Source organism: Schistocerca gregaria, chromosome 4 (genome assembly GCF_023897955.1).
Source record: "Schistocerca gregaria isolate iqSchGreg1 chromosome 4, iqSchGreg1.2, whole genome shotgun sequence".
NCBI classification, from domain to species: domain Eukaryota; kingdom Metazoa; phylum Arthropoda; class Insecta; order Orthoptera; family Acrididae; genus Schistocerca; species Schistocerca gregaria.
In genome coordinates, this window is record NC_064923.1 from 474,059,072 (window position 1) to 474,076,017 (window position 16,946).

The 16,946-nt window shown below is 35.7% G+C and overlaps 1 protein-coding gene across 3 annotated transcripts; it reads right to left on the reverse strand.

Moving 5' to 3' along the window:
- Positions 1-1,467: 1,467 nt before the first annotated feature.
- LOC126365884 (RNA-binding protein 1-like) lies at positions 1,468-14,836 on the reverse strand. Of its 3 annotated transcripts, XR_007566268.1 has the most exons (4): positions 13,864-14,442; positions 13,617-13,650; positions 5,259-5,406; positions 1,468-2,671 (listed from the first exon to the last, which is right to left on the reverse strand). XR_007566268.1 is itself a non-coding variant. In XM_050008584.1 (2 exons), the coding sequence occupies exon 1, from the start codon at positions 14,270-14,272 to the stop codon at positions 13,883-13,885; it is 390 nt and encodes a 129-aa protein (XP_049864541.1). In that variant the 5' UTR covers positions 14,273-14,836; the 3' UTR covers positions 1,468-2,671; positions 13,864-13,882. The 3 variants fall into 3 exon arrangements, 1 of the variants encoding a protein (XP_049864541.1); XR_007566267.1 differs by lacking the exon at positions 5,259-5,406 and having other exon boundaries at positions 13,864-14,451; XM_050008584.1 differs by lacking the exons at positions 5,259-5,406; positions 13,617-13,650 and having other exon boundaries at positions 13,864-14,836.
- Between the last annotated feature and the right edge of the window lie 2,110 nt (positions 14,837-16,946).

A 16,946-nucleotide genomic window follows, 5' to 3' on the forward strand; every position in this document is an offset into this window, starting at 1 on the left:
CCTCCCTGCCAACCTGCATGGTTTCCAAAAATATTGGCTGTGCAAAACCCATATCTTCTTTCATTGTCCTAAGTTTCATATAAAATGTTTCATAAATGAAGCTATTTGACTACTGTAATGTGAACAGAAATGCTGGTACACTTACTTTTTTTTTTTACATGTACTGTGATACAACAGTCGAAAGTAGTAGCTAATAAATGAATAATCTTTTTCGCCCCTTTTACCATCAGTATGTGTCACATCTTTTTCCAAGAACAAGAAAGTATTTCATCTCTGATTACATCAGATATTATGAGATTGAACCTAGAATGGCAATTGTTAAATAGACACCCCCTTTCTGCTCAAATTTGTTTAGGCACATTACATTCCAGTCTCACTCTCTGCAGTTATGTGATAGACTGTACTGATTTTTGTAGGGACTGCTCTTATACAGTTGAAGCACATAAAATGCTAATACCTGAAGACGTGCATGGAGAAGCAAACAAAATATCCATGGTTATGAAAATAGAAAAAAGTTAGTACATATTAACCTTGCATTAGTAGTGATGGTTGGACAATTTTATCAACTGACAGCAATGAGGCAAACTGCACAGCAGAATTGGCCATCTTTCCAATCTGCCAGAAATAATGTAGGGACACCTCTGTTGTCAAATGTCATTTTGTTGTAACAAATATATACTCCTAACTGCACACACAAATTACTGAAACAAGAATTATTCTACAGAATAACAAGTGCTGCATACTTTTAAATACCTTTATTAAAACACGTATTTGATTACATGAAGTAGAAATCACTCATTTCCAGAAACTGAACTTCACCTGTGGGCACAATAAAATAAAAATATATCAGGAAAAAAGTGCAATTGTGAATATCAACCTGGACAGTGGCATCAGGATCTTTCAAAGAGTTGAATTAATGAAGGGACACACCACATTTTTACTAATCAATGGTATATAGTACTTACACTACCTCAGATGTACTTACATTACATATTAATGTTAATTCATAAGGTCAATAATTGAAGGGACAAAGATTGTCACATACAGACACACACACCAAAATGTCAGTTTTTTGACGCTAAAATTTCAATAGTCTAGTTGATAAATAACATTCTTCTTTGAATGAACTTTATATTTAATTCTTCCTCCTAATTATCTCACTCAATAATCAAGCAACTGTTTGCTTCTTCATAACTATACAAAAGAATAACAATATTTACTGGAATGTAAAAACTTTTAATACCACATAGGTTTCTTGAAAGAAAAAAGGTAATATTCTACATATTTACTGTGAAAGCTATGATTACTACTACATCACTGTGTTCTGAAATAAACTGCAACAAATTAATGAGGAAATGTGCTGCACTATTATTCAGTGGTAACAGCAAGCACATACTGGTAAGAATTACTAGGTTGTTTTCATGTTTAACACAAGTGACAAGAACAGCTTTAAGAAGATCCAATAAATCTTTTCGTTCAATCTTTATTTTCGAAACTTTGACATGGATTTCAAACAAGTTACAGATACTTAGTATAAAGACTTTTCACAATTAAGAGAAATTATAAATGGATCAAACAGGGTGCCAGGTGGAAGAGACATTCTGCATCCCAGATATGAGCACAGAAAATGAGAAATTATAACAATTCTGTTCCATGAAGAACAAAGTCACACTTTAAAAGCAACAGAACAAACATGGCTTCAGCTGACAGTAAATATAGTAATTTTCATTTTGTAAATGTCCATCTCTGAAAATTAATCCCTGACAGTAGAGATGCAATTAAGTTTTGCAGTGAATAGCCAAGTATATTATTAGTAAACACTTTTACATAACCTAGAGACACTGTATTGATTTTGTATACTATTACTTAGTAACAGCAACAGTACTACCTACTTATTACACAGCTAGTGCGATACAAAATTGGTATACATATTCATGAAAAGAACTTCACTGAAACAATAACCATGAACAATTATCCTTAGACACTCAGTTTAATTAACATGTTTGAAAACATGTTCTGAAGTTTACTGGGTTGCTGATATTACAATGTACCAACTTCTTTATACTTTCATTATTAGACAGACAATGGCACTTCTTTGTGAACACAAAAACCAAAGTAAACCATTCCCCAAGAAGAAAGAAGTTTGTGCTTCGTAACTATGCATTAATTATTTTAAAACCGGTGAGCATAAATCAATATATATGCATATATCAAACTTTTAATGCCTGAAAACCAAATTACATTTAGAACATTGCAAATCTTCATCTCCTGAGTACTTGAACACAGGAGAGGGGGCCACTATGTTGGACAAAGAAACAAGTGCTGTGGAATGTGTATTAGCATGCATTTACAGTAACAGTCATACATCATGAGATGCCAGAAAGCATATATGGAGTAACCTGAGGAAGTGTACATTCTGAACTGAGATGTGATGATGCATACAAAACTGTGAGGAATATTGTTGAATGGGCCACCACAGGAGCCACATGGTGCAGCCTGTTAGTTTCCTAGTATTCAAAGCTATGAGAAATTGAAGTTTGACAATGTTGTATTAGATTTTTGCTTTCAGTGAACGACACATGCCTCCTGGTAAAAGCAACTACTATGGGTTGTCCACTTTTTCTGTTGGAGATGTATGTCGAAGCCTCTTCATCCTGGCAGTTTGATCAACCTGCAGAGAGAAAATGAATGATAAGAATGCAAAATAATTAACTTATGAAAACCCTACATCTGTTTTTCAGTTTAGATTTTACTGAATAATGGCCTTCTTTCAACAACTTGCGAACACCATGTTATAATTTCTGAACATGTAACAACATAGTATGTCTATGCCCAATATTTAAGTTTGAATGACCCCCACAATGCCTTGGCCAATGTGCATAGATGTGATCGAAGCAAAATAATATGAATTACATGAGGCATTGAACAGCTGGTTGGCACAGTTTTAAGTAAATCTACTTTCCAACCCCCCCTCCCCACCCCACTTAAGGTAAGTAAGTCTACATGGAGCAGTTACCAACAAAACAATATCACCTCTTGTTAGTCTTGTCACCAAAGTAATCACTTAAATTGCTGTCTTGATGTGATGGAAAGAATACATGAAACAATAAGACAGCAAGGCAGAAACTCAAGGGATTACTTTGGAGATGGCACCAACACAGGGGAATATTCTTTTGTTCTAACTGCTCTACATACACTTGAACTTGTTTACATAAAGGAACTGCTGACAAACTGAAAAGAAAAATCTGCTGCACAACAAAGAAACACTAGCATGAGTGTACTTTATAAACAAATTCACATTAGTGAAATGTAAATAATGAGTGGTACACAATAACTCACAAACTAAATGTCCAAACTACAATCAATGGCAATGTTATGTGGAAGGCTTTACTATCAAATGGTGTTGCCATTCATAATATACTTTTGGTGTATAACAAAACAAAGACCCCTTCTTGTTTGATATTAATTGTCCAGTGTCAAGAAAATCACGTTTCACTGCCCTTCAAACACACAACGGAATTTGAAGTTTTTGCCAGACTATATAACACGGTTTCATGTGTTCATTATTTCCCACCAGGAAACAGATCTATGACTTCATTATTTTTATAGGTGACTAATGAAAATCATTGGAAATTTAAGCAGTGAGCCACGATAATGTGGTACATGACCTCTGAAGAACATTTTCAAAGTTAGGACTGAATACAATTGTTTCCAACAGAGAATCTCAGCTCTGGAGGACCCATTAGTTAAAGTGATTTCAAATTAATGGCCTCAGAGTAATTATCAGCACAAACCTGCATCTATCAATGTTAACAGTGATAACCAACACAAATGCACCTCTCCAATATTTATTTTGTACTTAATTTGCTCACATGAAATAGAACACTCACAGCTACACTGCACATTATATATGCTATGGTAGCACGAACTAAAATAGTGATGTATCTAAATGTTATGCATGTACACATTTAATTATCATTAAAATTATATCAACAGATCTACTGCTTTACTTCATTGGTTAGAAGATGCAAAGAACTGCATTTCTTAATTCTGTGATGACAGTGGAATATTGCATTTATGGCTTCTAAATGTTAGTAGGTTGTAATATTTAAGCATTTGTTAAGTCTATGAAAGCCAATAATACAATTATCTTCTGCCATCAGGTATATACAATGTGTGTCTCAAAAATAAGGGCCAACTGGTTGGAAAATGTCTTATGTTGACAAAAATTACACACTTTTGCTTGGTCATAATCATTCTTAAAGCACTTCTCATGTCACAGAGATGATACACTATTCTAATTTCACTGTCTGTCTCTCACAAGCAAGCAACATTCAGTTTCAGAATACTTGTTATTTTGATATTATGGGCTATATGAAATTTGTCAAAGGAATATTACTCAGCTTCCAAAACACAGTTGCAAAACTTTCTGGGCAGACTGTCTTGAACTTATAGTGAATGAGTGGTGAAACTTATGCATTGCTGTTCAAACTGGCTGTCATATGAAAGTGGTTGTTTCTTCTCCACCAATGTGAAAATTATTTCACTTTCATGATTCAAATACTTGCAAACAACTGCAAATTCCAAGTTTTTGAGAGCATCTTGAGCATTTTAGATTTAATCTTTCAGTTTCTGGATAATAAGTATCATAAGACACACCAGTAAAAAGTCCGTAACAAGTGAATTATGAAGCAACAGTTACCCAGCATTTTTTAAATCTTAAGGTCTTATGCCTACAAAATAGCCTCACCACATACACTGCCTCTAACATTTGACGATGATCTTGTATTTTCACAGCCAATTCACATGGCTGCCATGCATAACTGAGGATATGTGGTTATTTACATCCAAGGATTTACACGTACTACTGTGAGCTGATCACTGCAGTCACTTTCACATCAATTTACCATTACTTTTGAGACATGCCTTGTATAAAACAATTCCATGCATGTTTCTACCTCTGAGTAACAGCAAAATTATATGAAGACCATTTTTCACTTAGAAGCAACAAACCTTTTTGCTCAGGGTGAGCAGCTTAATTTCTGCATACAAACCCCTTTTAAAATCTGACAAGATCACCATTTGCCTTCTAGGCAATGTTCCAGGTGAACAAAAGTAAATAGTCAATGGTGCTTCAGCATCAATTCAAGCAGCTTCAATGCTGATGAACCATCAACCGATTTTTCAGGTTTTTATTTTAGACTGCACGATACTGCATTAGCATAATATGTAGCACTGTGCTTTCACTGAGTACTGACCTTCAGAGCAGGAAGCAGTGGAAGTTGTCACGTGTGAACAGAAGCACTGCTTACATCATGTGCCTAACTACTGTGAATCATGGAATGAATTTTGTTATTCCATGTGTGACCAATGATATTCTTGCGCACTCCCTGCAGATACAGCTCACTGTAATCATAAACTGTATCATACCACCTGACGACGGAAGAATACAGCAACTACAACTTGTTTGCATTTGGCTCATTTCGCATTTTATTGCCCACAAATAAATGCTGCATAATGTGGCACATTTTGAGTTACTGCACAGTAGACATCCTATGATGATTTACATATATAGGTAATTTGGTGGTATGTACTTTACAAGCATACAAGACTCAGCCCAGCAATAGTATTTCATAAGATAACCTTGTCAACCAAACTCATTCTTACGAACTGGCAAGTACCTAGCAGCCTAACATTCACTATAAACAGGTCAAAGTATCCCAGCATGTTAGACTATTATGAAACTGGTACAAAACAGAATATTACAGAAAAAGTTTACAACTTCTTATATCAGCAAGATTAAATTATATTATCAAGATATTTAATACATGAATGAACGAACCTGTATACTATTGCATAATTTCAGTTTCCAACAAAAAGTTACCCGCGTAACAATTTTTTCCTAATTATGTTGCTTTATTACTAGTAGATTATTTTTGTAATTTATTTTAACAAGGAGTACTATTAACTTACACTTGTCTTAATTTTTATTTACTATGTACTGAATAATAAAGACAGAATACAGAAATGAACACTTTGACGAAGGTACGGAAAGTGCTACTACTAAGTCCATAGTTTAGGCACATTGTGTTACTCTAACCTGAAGTGTGGTTTGAACATAAGATGTTTTATTCCACTCAATTCTAATGAGAGTGATGAATGATGTTCTTTCTCGGCGTAACAGCCACAAAAAACTTACAATTTAACTATGGAGTTTTTACCATGATGCAACATAACATACTTGTTGGGTAAGTACTCATTTTTATCAGCCCAGCTTCAACCTAGTTCAACTTAACTATCAGTGGCTCACAAATGCAGACTGCTCTATATGGGATCTGGCTACTGTTCCGCCTGATTATTTCAATATTAACGTGCAGAGCTATTATATTTGGTACTGAGAATCCAGCCATGAAAGAGGTAACTTACAAAATCCTTGTTTGATTAGTGAGCAATGCTATTCCATAAAGGACTTAACTGATGGATCAACAGAGAAAAACTGTGATAGGTTAACTAGCAAATTTTCATTGGCAGAGTATACAAAAGAAGTGTCGCAGAGAAGTTAACCTGTGAAATTATTAGAATCCACATTTTACCAAGAGTTGAGCGTCATATTACTTTCTAACATACGTAATGGGAAGTGATCATGATTGTAAATCATGGGATGATTTCAGACTGTGTTGTTGATAATCCTTCCCCTGCAGTCTTCACAAACAAAGGAACAGGCAAGGTGTGGGAAAATGATACCCAAAGTACCAGCTGCTACAAATCTAAATGTGAGGAGCATAGTTGATGGCAACCATCGTCAGTTTCAATGAATTCTGACAAAGGTGGGGGAACAAAAATTCTTAATCAGGAGAGTTATCAATGGCTACCACAAAATAAAAAGTATCAAGTACAGATAACTGAAGAAGTCTGCTAAACATTCAAGTAATCTGAAGATGGGATTGATAATCATGTTAAACATACAGTAAAGACTGTTCTTGTCAAGAGCAATTTTAACAGGTGAATACCACACTGCCAACTACACAAAGCATTCGGAGTTATGAATGTGTGTTCTTGACAGGTTTCGTTTCGAAGTCAATATGAGATACTTCATAACTGGTTTGGAAATAAGGGTGAACCAACTTCATATAAGGCAACGAAAACAGTCTTCCACCAAGTCTTTCTCAAATAAGTATTAAAAGGATAAAACAAAAGTTGACACTCCAAGTCATGGGCATAGATATTTGTTCCTAGAGATGTTTATGCCAATAACATTTTCAAACAAGATTACTCTGGGGGAGCAGGGGAGCGAAAATTATGGTGGGAAGAAATCTAAAATTTAACTTTTGTTACTAAATTTGCTATAGACAGCAGTCGCTTGAATTATGATGGAAAACTGGAGACCATTCTAGAATTCACCTACATAACAGACACCACAGATGTTTGCAAGGGAGATACATTTTGAATGTGCAAGTGTACTGGACAAATGCTCCCAAAACTCAACATATACAGAGGGTAGTTTTAAATTCATAAAATTAGCCTGCATTATAATGAGTCAAAAACACTCTAATAATGTTTTTATTGTCAATAACTACAACATCCAACACTTCCAAAAAACCTAGTACAATGGGAAGATTTTCACTTCAATGGTTGTCACTGGAGCTGAAAGCTAATGCACTTTAAAGATTATCATTTATGGCTGTTCAATTGAAAGTTTCTACATTCTGTACTCCCTAGTTTTTGTGAAAGGCATGCTTCACACAACTGACTTCTAAATGGACTACTAAGGATGCATGCAGAAGACATACTTGCAGAATACCAATGATCAACTGAATGTGACAAGCATACAGTTTTAAAATCCTGAGTATGTAGAAGACTGCACATGCACTCTTGCATAATCTGCTAACATTGGAAACAAATGAATACTTTCAACACTAACATATATAGTTCATTTCTTGCTCTTAATCTCCTTATTTTCTGATATGTTTTTGAGGCACACTGCAAAGCCTGCATGACAACTTAAGTGCTGTTCAACGTGGGAGATCAAATACCAAAGGAACAAATATTTTTACAACAGATGGACAAACAGGACATAAGCAAGACTTTTAATGAAAATTGAACAGTTAAAAAATTAACTCTATTGAAGGAAACCACTTTTGAAAGTTTTTCAAATACTTAGGAAGAAAACAGGATGAAGTATAAAGGTAACAGGGGCTATGTACTGGCTTCCACACTGTTTGGTGTGTGTGTGTGTGTGTGTGTGTGTGTGTGTGTGTGTACATATATATCTTCTCAACCAAGCAAGTGTTAGGGCTCTGAAATATCTGCACAACACTTCTTATTCCTTCACGACTAAGCAGTGGTGGGATTTGTGAAGAACATCCACTATTAATTTTACCTTAGTCAATGAACTTATTGCTGGTTTCTTAATGCTGTTAATAGCCCCTGAAATTGTGAATACAGTCTCTAAATCTTCTTTTCACCACTCAGTACTGAGCAAAGCAACAACAGCCAAGTACGAACAAGCACCACCTGATAATGACACTTCCTACCATTCCCTAACATCCAATGGGATTGTCCTTTGCACTAAAAATATGGATGCCAAACTGTACAGTTGACAGCACTCTGAAGAATTTTAATAAGCTTTACCTTCCCAAAAACTTTTGGCTTCACTGGTCAAGCCATCTTATAAAGAACAGCCCTCCTAAGAATATTCTATGTACACAAATGAAAAGTGCTGAGGTAACGGAAGCAATTGTGTTCATATACCAAGGAATTTTTTCTGTAAGAAATTAAGTTTAAAAATCTGATTCTAAGAAGCAAAGTGAGAAATTATAAAATTTTTGTAATTCTTCCAACACCTTGCAAATTTTTCACACAAATTCCATATAATAAAGACTGGAGAAACAATACAGGCTAAAACTGAACAGTGCTTGGTACAATAGCATTTAATTTTTGTAAGTCATACGCAGCAATGTTTCACACTCGTTTGTTCAATCCACTTGTCATGACCACCTAACAATGATTTTTAACTCAATAGTCTTTGCATCCAACATTGCCCTCTGAGTATCTCCCTTGTTCCCATCTACTAATAGTAATTAACAACGCAGTTTTTCTTGCTGCATCAGATGCCAGACAGTGATATGATACATATCTTGCATTTGTCATTTTAACACCTTGAGTATTCAAGACAACAGCTCAGTGTACAGTGTAGTGATTTAGCTGTGCATAGGTGCCAAAACAAGATACGAAACTTCCTAGCAGATTAAAAGTGTGCACCCAACTGAGACACTTGTCCACAAAAGGCAAAGGTCCAGAGTTTGAATCTTTGTCCGGCACACAGTTTTTATCTGCCAGAAAATTTCATATCAGCACACACTCTGCTGCACAGTGAAAATTTCATTATGGAAATATTCCCCTAGCTGTGGCTTAAGCCGTGTCTCTCCAATATCCTTTCTTCCAAGAGTGATAGCTGACATGTTTCGTCGAGGGTTTGAGTTGTGTCTGGGTAATACAGCTGACAGAACTGTTGCTCATGAAAAGGCAAAGTTTGAATGTCGGTCCAGCACACAGATTTAATCTACTAAGAAGTTAATACCACAGCCCACTTCACTGCAGAGTGGAAGTTTCATTCTAGAGATAACTAAGATTCTGCTTCAGAGTGGATTCGAGCACACAAAGATTTTAGAAAGAAATATGACTAGAAAAAATGAGCTTAAAAACAAAAATTAAAGCAGCACAGTACTAATTAATGAAGAAAATCAGCTGTCAGTGAAATCTGATGGAAATTATTGAAGATTCAGTCTTAAGTGTGAAATGCCTAACAAAACAAACATTAACTTTTTCCTCTATATCATATATATTACGACAATTCTCCAAGTTTGCTATTAAACTTCTGATACTATAAGGTTGTTCCATTTAAAGCAAGCAAAGACTATGGAGTAATTTACATTCAATACTGGTTCACAAATCATTCCAGTACTAAAGAGCATGACCTGAAATCTTTATGCACATAACTTTGCAAAATATGGCAGGCAGAAAAATTAAGCTCCATCTGACTACAAAATTTACTTAAAGTAATAGAAACACCACGCTGTACCTAGTAGGTTTTTACTGACATATCTGATACATATTTTTGAATTTCAAACCTCACATTTAATTTGAGAGAGAGAGAGAGAGAGAGAGAGAGAGAGAGAGAGAGAGAGAGAGAGAGGGGGGGCAAACAAATTCAAAATATTCTGCATCACACTGTACACAAGAAGCTGCTTGCCTGGGAAATAAGTATGTGCAAAATCTAAAAATAGTGCAATAAGGGGATGGGAGTTGTTCAGCAGGCAATTTGAACCCTTTATTCTTTTCAATAGCCTGACATTTTTCTGCTTGCTCGGGGTAGTGATGAGGCAATTATGTCTGCAGTAGCTCTTAATAATATCACCTAAGACACACAGCCACAATGTATTTTATGTGAAACATTAGACTTCCTCAGGCTGCCTTCATGCAAAATTTCAGATCTCACATTGCATCATGGACAGGAGCAACTGATTGACTCTCCTTGGCTGTTGAACAGTATCTGATGGAGACTAATCCAAAAGCCATAATCTACATTGTATGAACAATCTAATACCAATACACTGCAGCCTCAGGAAGTCTTTAATCTTTATTGTATAAAGACTAACTTGTTATACATTAATCACCAAATGTATTTCATAAGCAAGTGTGAGGAAAGTTATGTTCTGAAGAAACCATAGGAACAATGAAGTCCTAATACAGAAAGGGCTTGATGTGAAGCAGAAGATGTGCGATTCCACATCAGACAGTACACACTCCAAAATAGTGCTGCTGTAAAACGGCAAATATTACACTCACTTCCTGCCAAATAAAATCCATCCCAATTTATAACATGAAAATGCAGTAAGCAGCATAAACCAGATAACTAATTACATGAATAAACAATAACAGTACATGTAGTTAAAGGGAATCTGCATACACTTGGCAATAGAAAAAGTTATAAAAATATGTTCTAAAGACTGAACAACCTGTTGTTTTCAGTATTGAGACTGGTTTGATGCAGCTCTCCATGCTACTCTATGCTGTGCAAGCTTCTTCATCTCCCAGTACCTACTGCAACCTACATCCTTCTGAATCTGCTTAGTGTATTCATCTCTTGGTCTTTGTCTCCCTCTAAGATTTTTACCCTCCACACTGCCCTCCAATGCTAAATTTGTGATCCCTTGATGCCTCAGAACATGTCCTACTAACCGATCCCTTCTTCTAGTCAAGTTGTGCCACGAACTTCTCTTCTCCCCAATCCTATTCAATACCTCCTCATTAGTTACGTCATCTATCCACCTTATCTTCAGTTTTAGCTTACATGAAAGTAGAAAATTTGCATCTGGAATTAGACAAGAGTGAAAATGTGAAAGGATAAACAAGAATGGGGGTGGAGGAGGGAAGGGAAGATGAAAGACAGTAATGGAAACTAAAGCTAAATGCATTCATGAAGCCCTACCTCACTGTGCACAAGTCTATAATTAAGAAGGAAACTAACAAAATCGTGTTAACTTATTTACATCCAGTTTACTTTTATTACTTTGACAATTCTGTAGGTGTGCTTTTCATTCTAGTGAAATGCCTCATGCAATTCCCACAATAGATTATCGAGTGCAAGTCTCTTCATCTCTCTTCAATTTCTGCAACCTACATACATTTGAACAGGGTTCCCATATTATCACCCCCCCCCCCCTGCACTTCCCTCCGTCGCCAAATTTACAATTCCTCCCTGCTGGCTCAGCACGAGCCCTCCCAGTTGATCTGCCATCTGGTCAACATGCAATACAAAAAAATCACCCCTCCCCAATTAGATTCAGTAAGTATGCGTACATTCATCATTCTTCTGCAGCAGATTTCCTAAGCTTTTATTCTCCTCACCTGAACTGTTTATTCTCCAACTTTCATTTCCATACAAGAAGCAGCTCCAAACAAATACTTCCAGAAAATATTTCCCAACTCAATATTCAATGCTAAATTTCTCTTCCTCAGAAAAGCTTTTTGTGCTGCAGCCAGTCTGCATTTTATATAATATCTACTTGAGCCATAATAAGTAATTTTGTTGTCCAAACAACAGAACTACTTTTGGCATGCTTTTCTAATTAATTCCCTCACCATCACCTAATTTAATCCTCATTTACCTGTTAATGTTTACCACACAGTGCCCCCCTCCCCCCCCCCCCCCCACCAATTCCATTTGACTTCTCTTCAAACCACTTTGCCTTCTCACAGAATTATAATGACAAACCTCAAAGCTTTATTGCTTCTCCTTGAACTTTAAACACCTATTTATTTTACACTGCTTGCTCAAATAACAGTGAAAAACATTAGAACACAGTTCACAGGACAAGGAAAATTGCCTACTTTCAATCTTTGTCTGAAAAGGCTGAAATAAGTTTGCTATACAATTTGACAGATTAACTGCAACCAAGCAAAAAATAACTAGTTGCGTGTTCCTTATTCTTGTTTGCAATAAATGTTGGACAAAATACATGGATGAGTTTGTGGAAAATTGAAAACTTTACTCACGAAACAGTATTACACAATGCATGTCAGGGAAAAAATGAAAGTGCAATACAACTGAGGAATGTTGAAAATATCTATGCTTCCTTAACTTTACATGAAGTGCAGCATTAGAGCCATATATTTTAATAAAAGACAATTTGAAGAAACTTTCACAAACTACAGTATCACATTTTGAGACGTTTCACAAGTCAGAGCTAGGCTACAGCTATCAGAAAAGTTTATTCGGAGATCTGATACAAACGTAGGGCTTTAACAACTTAATGTAGACAACGAAGAGAATGTATTCGACACATCTAAAGCACTCAGTCATTACGAAAATACTTTGAGCATACATTTACCATCACTCATGAACAGTGCATTGAATAGAAATGGTTAAAATGCATGTCAAGAATATTTTAGAGGTTACGATGGATTTATTTAAAGGGAGTATAAAATTCCACATCTATTACGATTTCCCTTTAGACACACAAGAAAGACAATTACCAGCCTTTGTCACAAATTCTTACCTTGCTGAACACACAAAAACTTGCTACAAATGTATCTTCTTAACAATCCTTTTAAATTCATCACTAACTGCTATGAAGATTTCTCTTCTGCCCCACCCCAAAGTCGTGATTACGCTGGTTTACATAGACTTATGGAATTCACAGAATTCGTTATAGTATTCAGTAAGGGCAATCATTCTTACTGTACACTAGCTGTATTTTAATTACCGAGATATCGTGAATATTCTGAGAAAAGTATTCCTTAACCTAATGGCATGAGTCTTCTTATAGAGGACAATACAAAAACGTTATCTGCGGTCGATTTCGTCAAAACTCTTACCTGTAAAGCTTCAAAAATTTCGCATACATCTTTCCATTCCACGATATATCTACAATAATATGAATTCATAATTATAAAAAATATGAACAAATTAACATATTAAATGTCATTAAAAGTAACATCTGAAAACATCTTGGCAAATTTAAATCCACCAACACAAAGTATTCTGCTCCAGATCTTTCACGAAAGGCACCACAAACATAGTCCATAATACAATGGAGATAATTTAAGCCTACCTGAAACTGCTAAGACATTTCGCCATGCTGAACGCTGAAAGAAAATACTGTTATTTTGTAGGCATTTTTTCAACATATAACACGTGTAAGTAAACATGCGAACACAGAAATAGTAATACTGTAACAATGCAAAAAAAAAAAAAAAGGTGTTACAGGAATTCTAGTCAAGGTCACACAAACAACAAGTTTAACAAAAATTAATTTTAATGGTATCTCACCACGAGAGGAAAAATGAATAACTGCCCACCTGATTTTTTTTTGTTAGTTTATCTTCTGTCTCGTGAATCTCCACGAGAACGTCTCGGTGATGCACTTCGGGATCTGGATCGGCTGTAAGAACGACGTCGTGGTGTTCGGGATCTTGAACGACCACGACGATCACCACCGGCACTTCTTCGGCTTCTCCCTGTTGACATCTCCACCCTTACGCGGGAGCCACACATTCTAATACCGTCGAGACCCCGAACAGCATCTTCAGCGTCTCTCGGGTCTTCAAACTGCACAAAGGCAAACCCAGGTGGGTTTCTTGCTAGCCAAACATCTCTAAGACGCCCATACTTACTGAAAGCGGATTCAATTTCATATTTGGAAGCGCTACTTCCCAGATTTCCCACAAACACTTTGCATGACAAATCCCAATCTCTGTAGCGAGACATATTGCCGATTGTTTTCTCTGGTGTATTATAAATTCGGTGGATTTACTCTTTAAATTTACCACCACTTACTCGAGAGACTAAAATTTCAAAAATACCCCTTTACAATCACTCACGAGACGCCATTTACCCAACACCTTTCGACACAGATAGAATTCGCTTCACACAAACAACCTATGCCAAAGATATTACTTGTGAGAACAAAGACCTAAACGGACACTTGAAAATGTAAAACTTATCTAACGTTTCCAGTTAATAGCCATCGCACATTATCCATTTAAATTTTCAGAATGTGCTTTATTCTTCATTATTTCCATTTAAGATTAAAAAGGTCGTACGATAGAGATTTGTGCTATTCTGGTAAATTGATTGATTTAGGCGGGAATTTTAAAATCATAATTCGTCATGGAGGCCGCAGAAATAGTAACTGGAAATATCTAGAAAATAATAATGTCAGTAACAGGATTCATACTGCACCAACGTAAAAGAGCCCTATATTAAATTCTAGGATGCAGTAAAACGGCGGCACACGGGGGCTCTTATTATTTGGAATCACAGATATTCTACGAAAACTTCATAAAGTCATCATGAGTTGTGGTGACTACTTGTCAATTGAAAACAATCTGCAATGAACCTTGAATCATAGGTATTGAAAATAAGATTTAATACTATCAGTAATAACAACAATAGGGTAAAGAATGTGTACGTCATTCTTCTGTGTAGTTACGGGATCACAGATTTGACTCATGAGGGCCACTCTACTGAAACTGCTATTAAGCTTTTATGAAATACGTTGTTCAGTAAATGACTGGTTTAGTTCTAGTTTAAGAAACTGAATGCAGGAAGTTGTTCTAGGCTATTCGAATAGTACAAAGAGGAAAACCACATCAACTGCATGGAGCGAAATTACACTTGGAATTCCACAGGGTTTGATTATTAGTCCCCATACTATTCTTGCTTTACATTAGAGATTTGTCATTTGACTCAGGACGCAATATTAGCACCGATTGCAGATAATACAAGCGTTCTTGTGAAGCTGAACAAAGAAGCATCAATGAAGAAAATGATAAAATGATTTTTTTTTAAGTTACTGAATGGTTTTTCATAAGTGGGCTAGCTTTAAACTTTGAAGAAACACAATTCGCCCTATACTATACTTTCAAAAATATCGCATCTCCTATTAACCCAGTATATCAACAGAAATAATAAACAAGACAAAAAACTGCTAAGTTCTTATGTGTGCATACCGATGACAACTTAAAATGGAAACACTTATAGTAAATATGCTAAATCACTTAGATTTGCCTATGTTTTCCATACGAATATGGGATTTGAAGTAGCAAACGAAACAAAACTATAGCAAGAAGGCATGGTAGAACTACTCCACATAGGTGGTTCACACCATATTTACAGAAGCTAAGATTAATGGTTTTGATATGCTATGATAAGGTAAAAAATGGCAGTGTTGACAATGCAACATATGTTAGCCTCAAGAGACACTATAGATCACAAATCAGATTAGCAAAATGTAGAGCAAATGATACCTTTATTAAAAACTCCAATAATAAGTGTAAGACTGCGTGGAGGGTCATTAAAGCAGAAATAGGTACAGGTAGTCATAGTGTAAAAGTTACAACTGATGTTAATGTCACCCCAGATGAATTTAACCTCTTTTTTTTTATCAATGCAGCAAACTCTAATCCCTCATCTCCTCATAAGAAGAGTTCAAAATCAAATTCACAATCTACTTATATAAACCAGTTTTTACAAAACTTTGCTGATACTGTGCCAACCTGTAATTGGGGACATGTGGAAATAAGTGATGTAATTAAATCAGTGGCAAAGTTAAGTGACTCCAGGTCAGAAGATATTTATGGCCACTCAAATTTTGTGATTAAAAAAATAATCGACTTGAAGTCATTCCCTCTCTGCACACTCATAAACTGGATATTGGACAGTGGTATTTTTCCAGAATGTCTGAAGAAGACAGTAGTAATTCCACACACAAAAAGGGTGATAAAAACTGCACTAATAATTATCGTCCAATTTCTCTGACACTTATTTTTTCAAAAATAATCGAATACTGTATACAAAAGCAAATTAACATGCATTTGTCAAAAAACAATGTACTGACTAAGTCTCAATATGGTTTTAGGGCCCAGTTATCAGCAATTGATGCTGTTGAAAATGTAGTTTCTATTGTGCAATCTTCTTTTGAATCCAAATTATTTGCTGAAGCCACACTAGTGGACTTAAGTGAAGCATTTGATTCTGTAAACCATGCAACACTGCTGAAAAAACTATGGTGTTATGGTATTAGGGATCTGGAACTCTCCCTCATTAAATCATATCTCAGTAACAGAAAGCAAACTGTAAGCTACAACGGTCAAAAGTCACAGTTACTGAATGTCACTAGAGGTGTATCCCAAGGATCAGTGCTTGGGCCAATACTGTTTATAATATTTATAAATGACCTGCCCAGCAATATGCCATGCAAATCTGTGCTTTACGCAGATGATACAATTTTCATCAATTCAGGAAAGGACATAAATAAACTGAAGGAGCAAAGTAAAGATTTTCTCAGATTATCCAATATGTACCAATGAGTTAGCTACTAACTATGAAAAGACTGTAAATATATCCTTCAGCTTATCCAATGCTGATATTGAGTACACTT

What these genes read in the sequence shown, in the direction of transcription:
- LOC126365884 (XM_050008584.1), bottom strand. Translation starts at nt 14,272, where the DNA reads ATGTCTCGCTACAGAGATTGGGATTTGTCATGCAAAGTGTTTGTGGGA.